Consider the following 16690-nt stretch of genomic DNA (forward strand, 5'->3'; position numbering starts at 1 on the left):
TTTTTTATCAACAGTCCAACATCAACTACCAAAAATAGGCAAATTCACTCGATCTCAAGGTCCAAAAGGATCATATATGTGTTACCAAACAATCCCTCAACAATTCTTTTTCTTCCTACAATATGGATCAGATACATAATTTTGAAAATGCATGAAAAAAAAAATTAAACACTTCACTTATAATATATAGTGACGGGAAAGAGTATGAGCTTTTATATTTTTGGTTTACAATAAAGTCGAATATTCAACTTATGATTTCTAACATACTACTTAAATCTTTTATTACTAAATCAAACTTAATGGCTCGAAGTCCGAGCTTTTAAATAAGAGTCATGTTAAGGAAACCAAAGTGAAAAGTTTACTTAAATACTTCCTCCGTCTCAAAATAATTATCACAATTTAACAGTATGCACTATTCATACAAGTTACTTTGACCATATTTTTTTATTAAAATATAAAAATAAATATTAACATACAAAATCTTTATTAGATTCGTATAATATCACAGTATCAATCTTTAGTATGAGTAGATGACATGAGAGTATGAGTGTATCCACATTCCACTCTTGAAAAGTATAGATCCGGAAATTTAAAAAGGCTTTGGCAGAAAAAAGTTTAGCTGTCAAAAAGCTACAGACAAAAAAAGGTTCTCTGCCCAATTTTGGCGTTTTCTTTCCTTCATTTCCCCACTCGCTTCCTCCTTGTGATGAGAAAAAAAACATCCAAAGAAGAATTTTATTTTTATAACATGTCACCTTATACTTCTATAGTCTATTGACCGAAACCACAAATACTTCATCGTTTTTAAATATATTATTTTTATCAAATATTCAACTCATATCTTCTATCTATGACAAAAATTTATGGAAAATTATTTTGTATTCCTTTTATTGATTATGTAGCCTTCAAGCCAAAGAAATTTCAAAGGGAGGAACTTGTAATGGATATGCATTGCATATATAGATTTAAAAGATCATATTATTCATATACATAGTATTATAAGACAAAGTCAAGTAAAAGACCAGGTAATTATAACTCAACATAATCTGCAAAATTGAAAGAACTTGGAGCCACGTCTATATTTGAGCGCCGCTAAAGTATGGCACAAAAATTTATTATTACCAAAAAATTAAGATCAGATTTTAAGTTAGGTCAAACTCAATACCATATATATCAAACTATATAAGAATCACACGGTAACACATAACAATATGTTTTATTTTAAACCTCCCACCAACCTCAAGTATTATATTGATCAGAGGACTCTTTATTCCATGAGTCCTAAATTCATGTGAAATCTTTTATCTCCGCTCTTAAGCTGTTTTTTAAAAAAAAAAAAAAATTAAAATATATCTTTTAAGATCAGATTTTAAGTTAGGTCAAACTCAATACCGTATCTATCTAACTATATAAGAATCACACGGTGACACATAACAATATGTTTTATTTTAAACCTCCCACCAATCTCAAGTTATATTGATCAGAGGACTCTTTATTCCATGAGTCCTGAATTCATGTGAAATCTTTTGTCTCCTCTCATAAGCCGTGTTTTTCTTTTGGGTACAAAGATAAGTCGTGTCCTAATCAGAACACTACTTGTGTATGTAAACGTGAGCGAGTCCTAAATTGTAAATTTCGACTTATAAAATGTATTCATTCCTTACCCAAAAAAAACTATATTCATTTTAACCGCTGAATATCGACCCAAAAAGATATTATGGTGTTTGTCTAGTTTTTCAATATATTAACTTTTGTTCAAAAATAAATATTGACCTTGTTAGATTGACCATTTTCATTTGAATTCCAACTCATAATCTCACAAGTGTATGTGTGAGTAGAAAAATCTCACGCCATTAAATATAACCAAAAATCTAATTATATTTAATCCAAATATTTAACATCAAATGCAGTACATTAAATATATATCCTCATGGATGAATTCTCAATTTTTTCTCTTTAACTTTTTTCATGGTTTATGATTCCACCATTACACTCCATATGCTATTAATTCATTGGCAAGAGCTTAATTTTACATTCTCGATAAAATAAATAAATAGTGGTTGGGCGAGTATAATACCAAAAAGTAACAAGCGAGTGAGATAGTAAACAATTGGACCGAATATCATCATTATTATATATACAGTCGATTGCTACGTGGATTGGATATTTTCAATTTTCTATGTTCACACAACATTAGGCCACGAGCTCACCACACGCCATTTTCCATAATTCAATCTCAACCCTCCACCTCAACAACAATCCAACGGTCCATATTTCTCTTAAATCCCCAAACTACCCTTCTCAGCCACTACTTATACCATCTTCATCCCTCACCTCTCTTCACACAGCCACACAAAGCCGCCATTGTTAACAACCTTCACCATTTCTCTTTCTCATTTTTCTCGAATACCCTTTTCTTCATTCTTCTCAAATGGCTCTTTCTTGTTCCAAAGTTTCAATTTTTTCACTCTCACCTATCATGGGTCATGGTGCCAAAAACCTCACTTTTTCTTCATCTTCTTTCAATCTTTCTAAAGAAGGTGATAGAAAGAAAGATTTGAAGATGTTTGCTGCTTCTGCAAATGCACCAACAACACTCACTGGTGTTATCTTTGAACCCTTTGAAGAAGTCAAGAAAGATATTCTTGCTGTTCCTATTGCTCATAATGTTTCTTTGGCTCGTCAGAATTTTCAAGATGAATCTGAATCTGCTATCAATGAACAGATTAAGTAAGAAAATTCTCTTTTTTATTACTATTTATTTGATTTGATGAAATCAAGTTTCCATTTTTTATTTTGTTTTTTTGTTGTCAAAATGTTAAAGATCTATAGATCCGGTTTTTTTTCTGCCTTAGGAATCACAATAATATTATTTCATTTGTTATTTTAATTTTCACCTTAAGTATCTATTAACATGTGATGTTACTTTATTTTATTGTTTATTGTTTTGTTTATTATACTTTATTTTATTTATGAGAATCAAGATTTATATATTTAATTTTATTTTGCTAAGAGTTTTTGTGCTTTTGTGATGATGTAATTGCAGTGTGGAATACAATGTTTCCTATGTGTACCACTCTTTGTTTGCATACTTTGACAGAGACAACGTAGCTCTCAAGGGACTTGCCAAGTAATATACTTCATATAAGCTTAATTTTGTAGTTTTATTTTTCAATTATTTATCTATATGGGGTTTTGAATCATTCTTGTGTGATGTTTTTTGTGGATAATAGGTTCTTTAAGGAATCTAGTGAAGAAGAAAGAGAGCATGCTGAAAAGCTTATCAAATATCAGGTTGGTGTTACTTTATAAGCATTTTAGAATTTACTCTAGAGTTATTGGTATGATAATAATTTTGATGCCTAATCCGAGTAGTATCCCAGTGTCCGACACGCGTCGGTACTAATAATTACATTGAATTGTGTCATTTTCTCAAATTATTATCGGGTAGACCTGTCAGGTGTCCATGCTTCATATGTGACTTTTAAGTTAGATGAGATTAAAGTTAAATATCTTTGTGTATATGAATTAAATCATATAGATATTAACTGTTATTTTTAACATGGTATCATGAAACCAATCATGATTGTGCAGTTAATTTTTTTAGGATGATTTGTGTTAAGTTGTTCTTGTTCTCTTATGATGGATATAGTAATGGCTTATATTTATGACTTTGATTTGTTTAGAATATTCGTGGTGGAAGAGTGGTGCTGTACCCTATTGTGAGTCCTCCCTCAGAATTTGATCATGTGGAAAAGGGAGATGCATTGTATGGTGAGTCCTCTGTTTTTCCTCTGTTGTGATTCTTCATATTGATTCCGTTACAAACACGACACTGACACTAATACGTAGATTTCAATAATAATATTTTAAGTACATGAAAGTGATTAAATACTATCACATATGTTGGACACCAAACACGCCTTCGATATGTAGTGTGTAGTGTTGGTGCTTCATAAATCATATTTGCATGTTCAAAGTTAAAAGTTAAAGGCCTTTAATTATCTATTCTGACACTGTTTCTTTTGGTTTGATTTAGCTATGGAATTAGCACTGTCTTTGGAGAAGTTAGTGAATGAGAAACTTCTGAATCTTCACAGTGTAATGCCTCTTTCTCTCTTTTTTTGGATTGAATATTTCTTTTGTCAATGCAATAAACTTCTGTGTTACATATACATGCATATTGATATTGAAAGGCTGATCAGATTAATATACATTCTTAACGAATAACAGGTGGCTGATCGTAACAATGATCCTCAATTGGCCGACTTCATTGAGAGCGAGTTTTTGGATGAGCAGGTAATACTTGCCTATAAGTTGTCAAGTTGAAACTTGAAATAATTTTTGTCTATACTTGGATTAGAAGAAATATGTTGTTTGTATATATATAAATATTTTGTCTGTATCTCTGAATATTTATACCTAGACTTACATCAGATTTTATGATGTCGCTGCAAGTTTTTGAATTTAGATGTTTTGAGGTTTTATTGTGATTGTAATTGCCACTTCATAAGTAGTATTTAACCGCAATTTTTTCTCAATACGAAGATCATAACTGCAATGCAACTACGATTTAAAACCTTGATTTCAGTTGTAGATGTTTCTTAGATTATGCTTTTGATTTTGTATGTGTTATAAGCATTTACTGATAAATGGCATGAAAAATCTGTAGTTTCAAGAGTAGTAACTAGGTGTTTCGCATATGAAACAATTGCTTACACCGAAAGAAGTGTATGTATGTTTTCACAAATTTTTCAATTTGTTTTGTTCTTATATGTATATTTTTTTCCTTGCACAGGTTCAATCGATTAAGAAGATATCAGAGTATGTGACACAACTGAGATTAGTCGGAAAGGGTCACGGTATGCATACATATCCTCTTCCTATTCATTACTTTGTTACTAAGAAAATCAAAAGATAAAGAATTGGTTGAATATAAAAACAATACTATATATATGCATGTGTGTGTATTAACAGAACAAATGGTTTTTGTTGTTGGTTGTAGGTGTGTGGCACTTTGATCAAAGTCTCCTCCATTGATTAAGACTATGAAGAAGTTACATGTTGTTTTTACATTGGAATAGTAATAAATGTGTCTCCTTGGTGATTTTAGAATTGTAGAAGCTGTGTGTAATATTTTAGCTGCTAGTAAGTAACAAGTATGTGTAGAACAAGACATGGTGCCATTATCATCACAGTTTGTAGCTTGCAACAATTTTATTGTTTAGAATATGAAAATGACTGTTGGCTGTTAGTAGTTTCAATTGAGAATGTTTGATGGTATGACGATATTCTTCGATTATAAACCGTAATACTGATGCGTGGATATACAACAACCGATTAATCACGTTGAGAAATATGATTAATTTAGTTGAGTAAATGTTTGATTAATCCAATTTAAGGTTGTGATTATCATCATGGTCTACAAGACCTAATTTGGCTCACACAATTAGTGTGATGATTAGAGTGAAACTTGAGGTTCCCTGAGATGTAAATAAGTACTTTGTGCATGATTTACCCAACAAACATGATTGAAGTTATGATACATTGCAAAGTTTTCTTACTTATCTATATATGATCTCTTTCTTAGCAAATCCTACTAAGAAAACTTCAAAGTTTTCAAACACATGTTTTGTCCATGTTAAAGCATTAAGATTAGTTATCTCGTGTCCTTATTCAATGTATCTATCTGCTCATAAATTTCAACAAAATTAGAAAGTCCAATTTGTAGCTAACAATTATTGGTGTAGAATTAATTTAAAGTGACAATGTTTATCTTTTAAATTCAATAAACAATACCCATTAAAGATATAAGATTACTTGATAGCTATGAGAGAAAGAGTAAAGAGTAGAATAATACGCAGGTCAAAAAGTTCAACTCAACTCATGTAACAATTATCATCACTAATATTCATTAAAAAAAATGCATAAAAATTAATAATTAACATCTACTATTTCATTCCTGTTGTTTTAGACTAAGACGATATAATACACTTATAAATCTTAGTTTTGAGAGGGATTAATTTGGATTTGCAATTCAATATTAAATGACTACACAAACACACGATTTAAAAGATTTATGAGGTGGATGGAAAAAAGGCTGGCAAATGGCAATGGTGCAAAAAATTTATGATTTAAAAGACTACTTTATTATAATAAAAAAGAAAGAAGACATAAAAGGGCTAATTTGTTATAAACATGTAACTTAAAACACTAATGAAATGGTAGCTACAAAATATATTATTGGAGTGGTCGGGGTTCGAACCCTGAATTTCATATTTTTTCCACATTTAAATGTGAGTCTGGTCACTAGACTGCTTGAAGAAAAAAAAAAAAATACAAAGTAGGAGAATTTGATTTGGATTTTGCTTCTTATACTTATCCTTTAAACCAAGTATTCTCAGTTTAATGATATATATTATCCATATAAGTTTGATCTCTTGAGTTGACCAGTCCTGTTTAATGCATAGACATTACACCTCAGTGCCTCAAATGTTGCCTCAATCATCACTTGTTGGACTTCTTGTAATAACATTGTTACAGATTTATATGCAGATTATAATTCAACTGTGTTGTAATCTCGTATGTATTTTTGTGATGATTGAGTATATATAATTTTGTAATAAAATATTACTGTACATTAGTATATAGTAAACAAAATTTTGTGATGAAATGCAAATTTTTATTATATCTCAGCAGCGCCCTTCTTAGATAATCTTACTAACACATGCTGCCTTGTCCATATAGAAACATTAGGGCAGTTATCTTATGTCCTTATTCAATTTGGACGAAAGTATAGTATGGAATATACTGATTGCATAATTGTCCTTTTCATATGGTACATGCATATTTAGGAGTTGATGATCGAATTTGAATCATTCTCCACATAAACTAGCAGTAAACTGCCAAAGTTAAATAGATGGACAAACGAACCCCTGCAAGCATTTTTATGTTCAAGTCAATATGAGAACGTAAAACGAAAGGAATTAAAAAAACACATAAAAAATTAGATGAGATGAAGTTTCGACAATGCCACGCCCAAAATGACAAAAGAGACTTATTATCCAAAATCCCTCCCTTGTGAAGATTATTTTTGCCAATTATCCAACAATCGCAATGCAAAAAGAGAAACTTTTAGCGGAGCCACTTTGTTCCAGATCAAAGCATTAAAAATCGATAATCACTGTTGTATCAATATATAATACTACTTTATACATGTTTTTGAATGATAATCGCTTTGAAAATTCAAGATCCCTAATATTGCACATTCGCCAATTATGCTATAAATCATTTTCAATTCATTAACACTTTGAAATCTTCAGCTTCAAGCATATTGAGACTCAACAAACACTTAATCTTTTAATCCGTGGTTTTGAGGTTAAACCAGCTACCCAGTCAGAACAATCTCATGCAACTATAGTCTCTAATGACATGTTTTCAATTCCTAAACCATACAGATTCCACTGTCAATCGACAAACATGGCTCGTGCAAAGATCAACCATGTAAACATCACAACATCAAAATACAATTTAGAAGAAAATAGTGAGATGAAAGACATGTCACCATAATATTCATAAGGTAATAATTCAAACTGAAATAACATGAAGACAGTTCAGAATTGTACTACGCAAAGAAAAAGAAAACGAAAACTATGCTTAATCACTTCACCATAACAAAAATGCCCGGTAAACCACAAATCTCACTCATCTAAAAATAACTAAAAATTTGGTGGCAATATAATTTGATCAAAAATTTAAGCAGCAGTTACATTTTGAGCAGCCTGCCTCTTTCTAGCCTCTTCAATAACAGTCAACTTGATACCTTTGCCTTTAGGAAGAGACACCCAAGGCTTTGTTCCTTTGCCAATAGTGAAGACATTGCCTAAACGAGTTGCAAACTCATGACCACTTGCATCCTGGACGTGGATAGTCTCGAAAGTTCCTTTATGTTTTTCTCTGTTCTTGATGACACCAACACGACCTCTATTCCTTCCTCCAGTAACCATGACAACATTCCCCACGTCAAACTTGATAAAATCAGTGATCTTGTTGTTTTCAAGGTCAAGTTTGATGGTGTCATTAGCCTTAATTAGTGGGTCTGGATAGCGGATGGTGCGACCATCATAGGTGTTCAAATAGGGAATACCCTTCTGCCCAAATTGAACAGATCGAACCTTGCAGAGTTTAAACTGCCAAAAAGAAATTAATTTTTGTATTAGAAAGAAAGAATATAGTCATAGCAAGGGTCAGCTAGCATCTCAACAGACTTGCTTGTTCAAATATTATTTCATGCATGCATCCGGCACTACTATTTTGAGAAATCCACCCCTCAAAGACTTATACCCTATGCAGTACTGACACAGATTCAAGATGGACACCAACACAGATGACAGTTATAATTTGAGAAAATAAAAGTGATTGTGTAATCACACATGTCCGTTCTTATCGGACACCGATATGTGTCGGACATGTCTTTACATAGCATATACCCAAACAAGTTTTAAAATTATAGATATAAGTCCAAAATCAGTCCATTCAATTATACATGCCATTTTGCAGTAAGTGTGATTAATAAATAAAGCATAAATTTAATGTAAAAATACATGGGGGCAATTCATTATATGAGTTGAAATTAGAGAGATTATAAAGGATAAGACTGACCTTTGCCTCATCATCCCTCAAAGAGTGGAGACGGAACCGACCCTTGGTGTCATAAAGAAGACGGAAATTTTCATTTGTTTTGGGAATAGAAACAACATCTGGTCACAAGAGATTAGAAAAAATTAATAAACAGGGAACGTGCTATCACAAGAAATAATAATGGAAAATGGAAAATGCTGTCCAAATATTCAAAGCAATAGTAACTTCGACTTGAATTTCAACAACGATGTGTGGTAATCAAGATTGAAAGTGTACATACCCATGAAACCAGCAGGATATGTCTTGTCTGTCCTAACCTTGCCATCAACAAGAACATGGCGCTGCATCAAGATGGCAATAACTTCTCTGTATGTTAGAGCATATTTTAGTCTGTTTCGCAGAATGAGGATCAAAGGAAGGCACTCCCTTGACTTGTGGGGTCCAGATGATGGCTTTGGTGCCTGCACATACGGGTGAATTGAGCACAAAAATTGAAATGGAATATGCAAATAATAACAATTAAAATAATATAACTGACAAATGAAATGTGAATAATTGACATACAAAAGCTCCACCAAGTTTGTCAAGCATCCAATGTTTTGGAGCATTGAGCCTCTTCAAATGTTTCTTCAACCCTCTAGCCTGAAATAAATGATTAAAGTTACAAATTGAAATATTGGAATATGAGGATATATTTGATGATGTTAGATATTCCTAACAATTGCACAGAGCCAATGAAATGAAACATTGTACCAAATTGTGTAACAGAACCCAGCAAGCGAGTAGAAATATCAAATACCAACAGAGAGCATTGAAAACACAAAAGCCAAGGAAAACAAACCATGCATGAGACCTAATAAGCGATACAACTAAAATATGATTCACAATGGACGTTATTCTCATCAACAACAAACAAAATAATTGAATTGAGTAATTGAAAAGAAGCAATAACACCAAAGAAAGTGACACAACCTCATCCCTAGGATATGCTAACAATGAGGTCAAATTTAAAATTTTCCATCACTCTTTAATTGATAACAGTTCTTGAGCCAAACCCATGTCAAGAATGTGTAACAATTTTCCAATAAACAGTTCAAAATGCTAGACCCATATATCCATTTTCTGAATTTCATAATGATCAAAGTAGCCTATTTGAGCTTATTAACTGGCATAAATTTTGTGTAGGAAACTATGAAACCAGCTTATGACAATATTTTTAAGTTTCTTATTTTTAGGTTAAATTCATAAGCTCTCCAATATAACTAACAAAAAAAGCTCGTAGCATATATAAAAACAATTTATTCTTATTTTATCTTTCACTATAAAAATAAATTATGTAAACTTATACATAAGCACTTGTGCTATAAGCTGTTTATCCAAACAGGCCCTAATCATGGTTGAACAATCCTGATCAATTTTTAAAACATTGATTATAACAACAAAAATATTTTGACAACAACAAAGATTAATAGAAAAAATGCTAAGCAAATACAATTAGTAAAAGAAATAAAATGGAAGAAAATTGAAGAGGGAAGGTAGATAACCATGTTGGATTGTTGTAGTGAATCTGGTTTTCTCAGAGATCAAGTTCCTCAGTGGTTTGAAGCTGAAGGCGAAAAGAGAGTTTCAAAACCCTAGTCTTCTATTTTCTATATAACGGAGCTCCGTGACCCGTTTCCAATTGGATCTCTATTTTTTTGTCAGGGAATTGGATTATTTTTTTTATTTGGGAATTTTTGGCACTAAATATTAATGAAAATTGTATTTTTACAAAAAAAAAATTCATAATTTTTTTTTGTAAATTTATAATAATACAAAAAAATTTATTTATTTGTATAAGCACAAAAAAAATTCGGTCTAAACAATTTCGTTAGCTTTGTTGGTAGAAATATCGTACGCATTTGATATGTGAATTTCTAGTAACTTGACTGTTTGGCATTTTTTTTTTGTCATTTGTACATTTTTTTTTTTTTAGTTTCTCACAAATTTCCAGTTTGAAGCACACACAAGAATACAATGTGAAAATTTTTTCTTGGTAGATACACAAATTGAGAAACCATTAAAAATTCACATATATAAAGTAGAGATTGAAATTTGAATTTCGATGATTACATTCGACCTAATTTTTTTGATATTTTTACGAATTGAGTTGAAGTAAAATTTGTAAACATGTGAACATATCTTTTTAGTTGAGATGTAAATTAGTTGGCTATGTTGTGAAATCTAACTCATTTTGTTAAATTTTAATTAATTTTTTTTTGACAATTAGTTCACTTGGATATTAATTAAACTGTTAATTTGTATCAGTTTTAGGTTTAAACTAAAAAATAGAAAACAATCATCAATCAATCGATCACCAATCAATATATTCTCTCTGATCCTATATATAAGAAAAAATTTGTTTTTTAGATTCATCGTAAAATTGATATATCTAGACTATAATGTTCTCCAGATACATTAACTTTACAACAGAAGATATATCAAGTGAAACTTAGATAACTTGAAAAAATAGTTGTTGGAAATATTAATTTTGAAGAATCCATAAGAATACTGTTATGATGTGCATGTTTCAGCTGAAATTTTATTTTTTCTTTTGGTCAAGAAATTACTATAGTCTGTATTGTACCAAACCACTTGCTCCTGTTGTCTTATCAGTATATCATGTAACTCCTTGCCATCTTAGTCTTATAAATAACATATGATTATGATGATGAGATTGTTCAAAAAATCAAATTAGTGTTCATGATTAATTGCAGTAAAAATTAAATTTCAAGAAGCTAGTGACAGAATTGGCTATGTAACGGGCAAATAAATTGTTTTCAGAATTGATATTACATTGTTCAGTTCAAAGTGAACCAATTTTTTTATAAACAAAATACACAAACACGATGAAGTCTTATCATATGATTTGAATAACCCATGGGAATTTTAATTTTTAGGAGATTCCTCCTCGACATACTCCGCTCTAAGGCGAGAGGGCTCTCTTTTGACATTCTTACGCATTCTCGCCATTCTTGCTTTCCAATCTTGAATGAATTTTTTCTTAATTTTATCATATCCAGGAAGTCTGTAACTCAAATGATCATCCGCTGACTCGGAAACGCCAGAAATGAATTCATAAGTACTCTGCAAAAAATCAAAGCAAATAAAATCTCATGTTATTACAAAAACCAATTCACATTTTCCCTCTACCAAGATATGAAACAGAAAAGTTGTAATTGAGAAAACAAAAACTCAATGTAAGTTATAAATGAATCTAAACTCTATGATTGCAAATCATACATACCATCACATAGTCATTCCATCGCTTGAAGAATGGCGGACCAGTGGTGTACGAAGCAAGTGGTTCACGGTACCATTCACCACTGAATGCTATTTGATCCATTGCTTGTTCTATGCTCAGAACTTCCCATGGCCTCAATCCTGGAATAAGTTTCGCCAGCTTCTGTCTATCTCACAGCCACCCCCCCAACCCAAATAAAATAATTAAGCATATTAGTACATACAGGAGGGTGCAAGTAAGAAGGTAAGAGTTATAACAATAATAAAGCCGGGAACATAACAATCACAATTTATCAGTGCTGTCAATCGCAGACATAGCATTTTGTTCAAATTCTGCTACACAACAATGCTATAGTATAAGCAGCTATTTGACAAACTTTTGTACTAAAAATAGGGTATCGCGGAACAATAGGAATTTTGTCAAATTCAGCTACGCTATAGTGCTGTTGCACCGCTATTTACCAATACAGTAATTTATTAAAACTTCCTGCTGTATTTTGCAGAAAATTTTGTGAAAATGGAAGTAAAAACGCATAAAAATTATGTTTATATAATAAAGTCCCAGCAGACATACCTGAGATCTTTGGGAATGTACTTGTTGGGCATGTGGTCTTCTTCCAAAGTAGGGGTGAGTTCAGTGCCACTAGCCCAAAGAAATAGAGCATGACTTGGAATTCTAACTCCAGGCCAAACGCCACCATTAGCTTCAAGCACTGCTAAATCACGCCTCTTGCTTTCTATAGCCTCTTCTTGAAGCTGCTTATAAGTTTTCCTTTCAAATCCCTTAAGAGGAACCCACGGTGGTATACCTCTTTGTAGTTTGTGAAAGAAAGCTGTCGCTGAAGCAGCAAGTCGAACTAAAGAATCGCCAAACAAAGAATCAGATTTTATCAAAGAAAATATATTAAATAAATTAAAATAGATGGAACTCAACTTACCTTCCCAAGTTGCGATTGCACGCTCCATTCCATAAATCATGTGGATGGGAGCAAATTCATCCATATCCTCACCCCAAATGAAAGTGTTTTTATCAATAACCCCACCACCCCAAGCAGTTTTAAGTGTAATCAATGCCAATGGCCCTCGAGTTCGACCCAGCCGATCCTTATAGAACCATATATTACTCCTCATGATAACTAAATCAAATAGAAAATAGAAACAAAGTCATACACAAAGAAATAACTCAGAAACAATGAGAAAATACATGAGCTAATAGATATTAGATCAGGACAAAGTAAAACATATGCCATTTGTTCAACGTTGAGGGCATGTTCAAAGCAGAACTATAAGAACTTAATGTAGAAAAAGTGGAACATTTTAATTTCATCCAAAAAGGTATCAAAGAAACAGAACAGAATAAAGTAGGTACTACTTAGTTCTGCCCTTCTGCGGTTGTACCATACACTTGTCATTCAAAAGGAAGGAGACAACTGTAACAGTTGAACTGTTTGGTTTGTTTCTCTTTAGTTCCACGTATTTAATGGAACGACAAATTTACCACAGTTCTAATTTCAATAAGTATTGTCAAATTGTGGCGCTATACCGTAGACATAAAACAAAATTCATGTATTCTAATTTGTCTCAGCCTGTCTGCATAGCTGAGAAATTAGAAGCTGATAGACTGATAGTTACATAGCGCTACTATTCAGTACAAAATATATTTGTAAAAATGTGGCATTACTCCTTGTATTAGGGATTTGATTGCTTGAATCATAGAATAGCCACTTTTGATAATCTGCGTAACCTATATAGTAAGTAATATTAGTAGTTGATCTTTTTTTTTTTGAGGCAAGGATTGAAATATCTATGTGCCCATGAATAAAATCATGATGTGTTGGAATATCAAGATTGGTTTTCTCATCAAAGTAGTCAAATTCAATGCAATTATAAACATATCACGTCTCGGCCTCTTGCGAGGACACTCAAATTCCATATAGAGAACGCACACAATACGGTGAAGGTATTCCAAGTTCCAACTACTGGATGAAGATTGAACTTCTCATATTCTAACTTCACCAAATAGATTCTACAATACATCTTAAATATTAGTCACCCTATATCTTCATCTAACAGCCAAAATCTACAAATGTGTGGCTACCAATCCTAACAAGGCTTAGAAAACATCTATGTTTACCAACACTATATCAAAGAAACTATTTTATCTAAACAAAACTAAATAATTAAACATTCAAAACACATATTCAAGCACATATTTGCAAATTCGAATTCCTTAAATTCACACAATCAGAAAACCTCCAATTTAAATCATCAAATCAACATTGAACAGCTCACAATCCAACTTTATATTTTGCACACAATTTACAAAAATTGGAAAAATGTGAACCATATGTTTTAATAGACTTACTTGAGCTTATCTACTAGCCCAAACACTTGTGAGACAGTTTGGAAGAGTTACAGAAACAACTTATGATATGTTCAATGTTCATGATTGTTTTCAACTTATTTTCATAAGCTCTCCCCCAGGATAACAAAAACAACTTACAACTTATACAAATTCAATTTGACTTTGTATGACCTTATAAGCTCATATGGGAAAAAAAGACCCGTTTGGTAACATTTTTTTCTTCACGGGTTTACAGCTTATCATTTTTTCACTCAATTTTACCCCATGTCATGTTACTGGACAAAAATTAAATATTAATTAAACATATACTTTTTATGTCATTTCATATTTATTAGCTAATTCAACCGCTAATTTTACCAATCACTACCAATTCAATCAGCTAGCTTATCCTCTATAAGCTACCTTACAAGTTTATCCACTATAAACTAACTTATCAAGTTATCATCTATCCGCTAATTTTCGCTAAACACATCTAAAATCTACAAAGCCAAAATGCAAATACAACAAAAAAAAACTCAGATTTCGGAAAAACTTACAATCATAGTATCTTTTCTCAAGTCTCTTATAACCAATAGCTTGAGCAGCATCAATAGGTTTACCAGGAGGATAATGCCTTTGCCAAAACCCCCAAAGTCCAAAATAAAACTGTCTAGCAAAATCCCAAAACTTATCCTTCGCCGTCCTCTTCGTCAGCGCCTTCCTCGGCATAGGCCTGCCATCAATCCCAATTACATTCGGCACTTTCTTCCAAACATCCCTATCTTCTTTCCTAAACGGTTTCTCATTCTTCTTCACATCAATCTCATTCATCCTATCAGCAATATACTCAGCTCTCATGAGAAACTGTATAACTGGATTTTCATACATTTTATCCATAAAGTCTTCGTTTTGGTTCATTTCTTGTTCTGTTGCGTTAGGGTTTGGCTCAAAAGTGTCGTTTTGTTTGAGGATTTTTTCGACCTCTGGTGTGTGTCTGTAGTTGGGGATTTTTTGGCATTCGTAGAAGAATTGTTTAACCAATTTGGTGAATGGACCGGGTTGTTCGTCATCATCGTCGTCATCGAAGGTGGGGGTTGTGGTGGTGGGGTTGGTGTTGGTGGTGGAGAGAGATGATGAAGCGAAATTTGGGGATTGGGAGAAATTGAGGAGGGAGTTGAAAGGAGGGAGAGGGAGTGGGGTTGGTGGTTTTGAGAATGGGAACCAGTTTCCGCCGAATGGGTTGAAGTTTATGGAAGACATTGAAGAAGAAGAAGAAGAAGAATGAAAGGGTTTAAGGATAATTCATAAGTAGATTATTAATGGTGAAATTTGAAAAAGATGAAGTAAAAAGTGAAAAGTGAACTGTGAATGAGAAGATGAGAAGTAAATATGAGAAGATAGATAGCGAAATAATAGGACCATTAATTATCTATAATGTTTATATGATATGGAAAGAGTCTCTTCTAACTTATTAATAAGCTCTATTAATGAATGAATCTTTTGAGAAAATTCATGTTTGATTTATGAGTCCAACAATTTATTGATAGCAAAAAGAACGGATTTCGAGAGAATCGGGGTTCGATTCCTGGGTGAAACAATTTTTTTGTCATACTTTACTTACCTCGTGGCCGAACCCTTTCCCCCTAAGAATCAGAGGGTTTATAAACAAAAAAATCAATTTCTTTTTTTTGAAATTTAACAAAACCAATAATTTTTTTGGTAAGAAACAAAACCAATAATTGAACATATAAGAAATGTATAATTTCTTTGCCAATAGCCACCACCAAGAAAGACATTTAATTACATCCACCACTTTCGTTACTGAAACTTGTTTAGAAGCAAAAATTATGTCGTTTTTCGCTTTCCATATCATCCATAAAGTTGCATGCCAGCACAAACAAAGAATATACACCACCACGAACTTACTTGAACAAGATCTGTTCTATAGGATCGTACTATCGTGTCATTTGTTAAGAAGCCCCACATCTGAGAGTGACTTTCCAATGGCTGCAAGTTTGTCACAAATATCTTTGAAATTTTTGATGTACTCATCTAGGGACAAATTCCCTTTTGATAAGCCATACAGATTATTTTTCAGTATAGCCTCACTATCTTCACTATTTGGTAGCAGTTGATCGTTGATTGTACTCCAAATTGAATAAGTTGTATCTCCACCATAGATCAAACTAAGAGTTTCTTCCTTCATATTACTAAAGAGCCATGATGTGAGTAATCCATCATTGAACACCCATTGCTCTTTGTCAAGGTTGTTTGATTTCTTTCCAGATGAATCAATGATTTCATCAAGCAGTTTTTCAGAGCTTGTGATGTGATGCTCAAGGTGAAGGCCTCAAATCAATGGTAGGATTTGCGATTTCCATAGCAAGAAATTTATGGTGGATAGTTTGATTGAGACTAAGTTGG

At 32.3% G+C, this 16690-nt stretch overlaps 3 protein-coding genes across 4 annotated transcripts; 1 reads left to right on the plus strand and 2 right to left on the minus strand.

Moving 5' to 3' along the window:
- Positions 1-2328: 2328 nt before the first annotated feature.
- Positions 2329-5264, plus strand: LOC123924796 (ferritin-3, chloroplastic). Its single transcript, XM_045977765.1, has 8 exons — positions 2329-2730; positions 3047-3130; positions 3234-3294; positions 3687-3774; positions 4040-4101; positions 4234-4299; positions 4799-4862; positions 5006-5264. Exons 1-8 carry the CDS (start codon positions 2432-2434, stop codon positions 5038-5040), a joined length of 759 nt encoding a protein of 252 aa, XP_045833721.1. The 5' UTR covers positions 2329-2431; the 3' UTR covers positions 5041-5264.
- A 2222-nt stretch (positions 5265-7486) lies between these two features.
- Positions 7487-10333, minus strand: LOC123924797 (40S ribosomal protein S4). Its single transcript, XM_045977766.1, has 5 exons — positions 10185-10333; positions 9205-9282; positions 8921-9101; positions 8662-8759; positions 7487-8189 (listed from the first exon to the last, which is right to left on the minus strand). Exons 1-5 carry the CDS (start codon positions 10185-10187, stop codon positions 7755-7757), a joined length of 795 nt encoding a protein of 264 aa, XP_045833722.1. The 5' UTR covers positions 10188-10333; the 3' UTR covers positions 7487-7754.
- A 1101-nt stretch (positions 10334-11434) lies between these two features.
- LOC123924798 (protein TIC 56, chloroplastic) lies at positions 11435-15725 on the minus strand. Of its 2 annotated transcripts, XM_045977768.1 has the most exons (5): positions 14824-15725; positions 12861-13058; positions 12497-12779; positions 11927-12089; positions 11435-11766 (listed from the first exon to the last, which is right to left on the minus strand). In XM_045977768.1, exons 1-5 carry the CDS (start codon positions 15524-15526, stop codon positions 11569-11571), a joined length of 1545 nt encoding a protein of 514 aa, XP_045833724.1. In that variant the 5' UTR covers positions 15527-15725; the 3' UTR covers positions 11435-11568. The 2 variants fall into 2 exon arrangements, with proteins under 2 accessions (XP_045833724.1, XP_045833723.1); XM_045977767.1 differs by having other exon boundaries at positions 12497-13058; positions 14824-15598.
- Positions 15726-16690: the final 965 nt, after the last annotated feature.

Source organism: Trifolium pratense, linkage group LG4, assembly GCF_020283565.1.
Source record: "Trifolium pratense cultivar HEN17-A07 linkage group LG4, ARS_RC_1.1, whole genome shotgun sequence".
Classification (NCBI taxonomy): domain Eukaryota; kingdom Viridiplantae; phylum Streptophyta; class Magnoliopsida; order Fabales; family Fabaceae; genus Trifolium; species Trifolium pratense.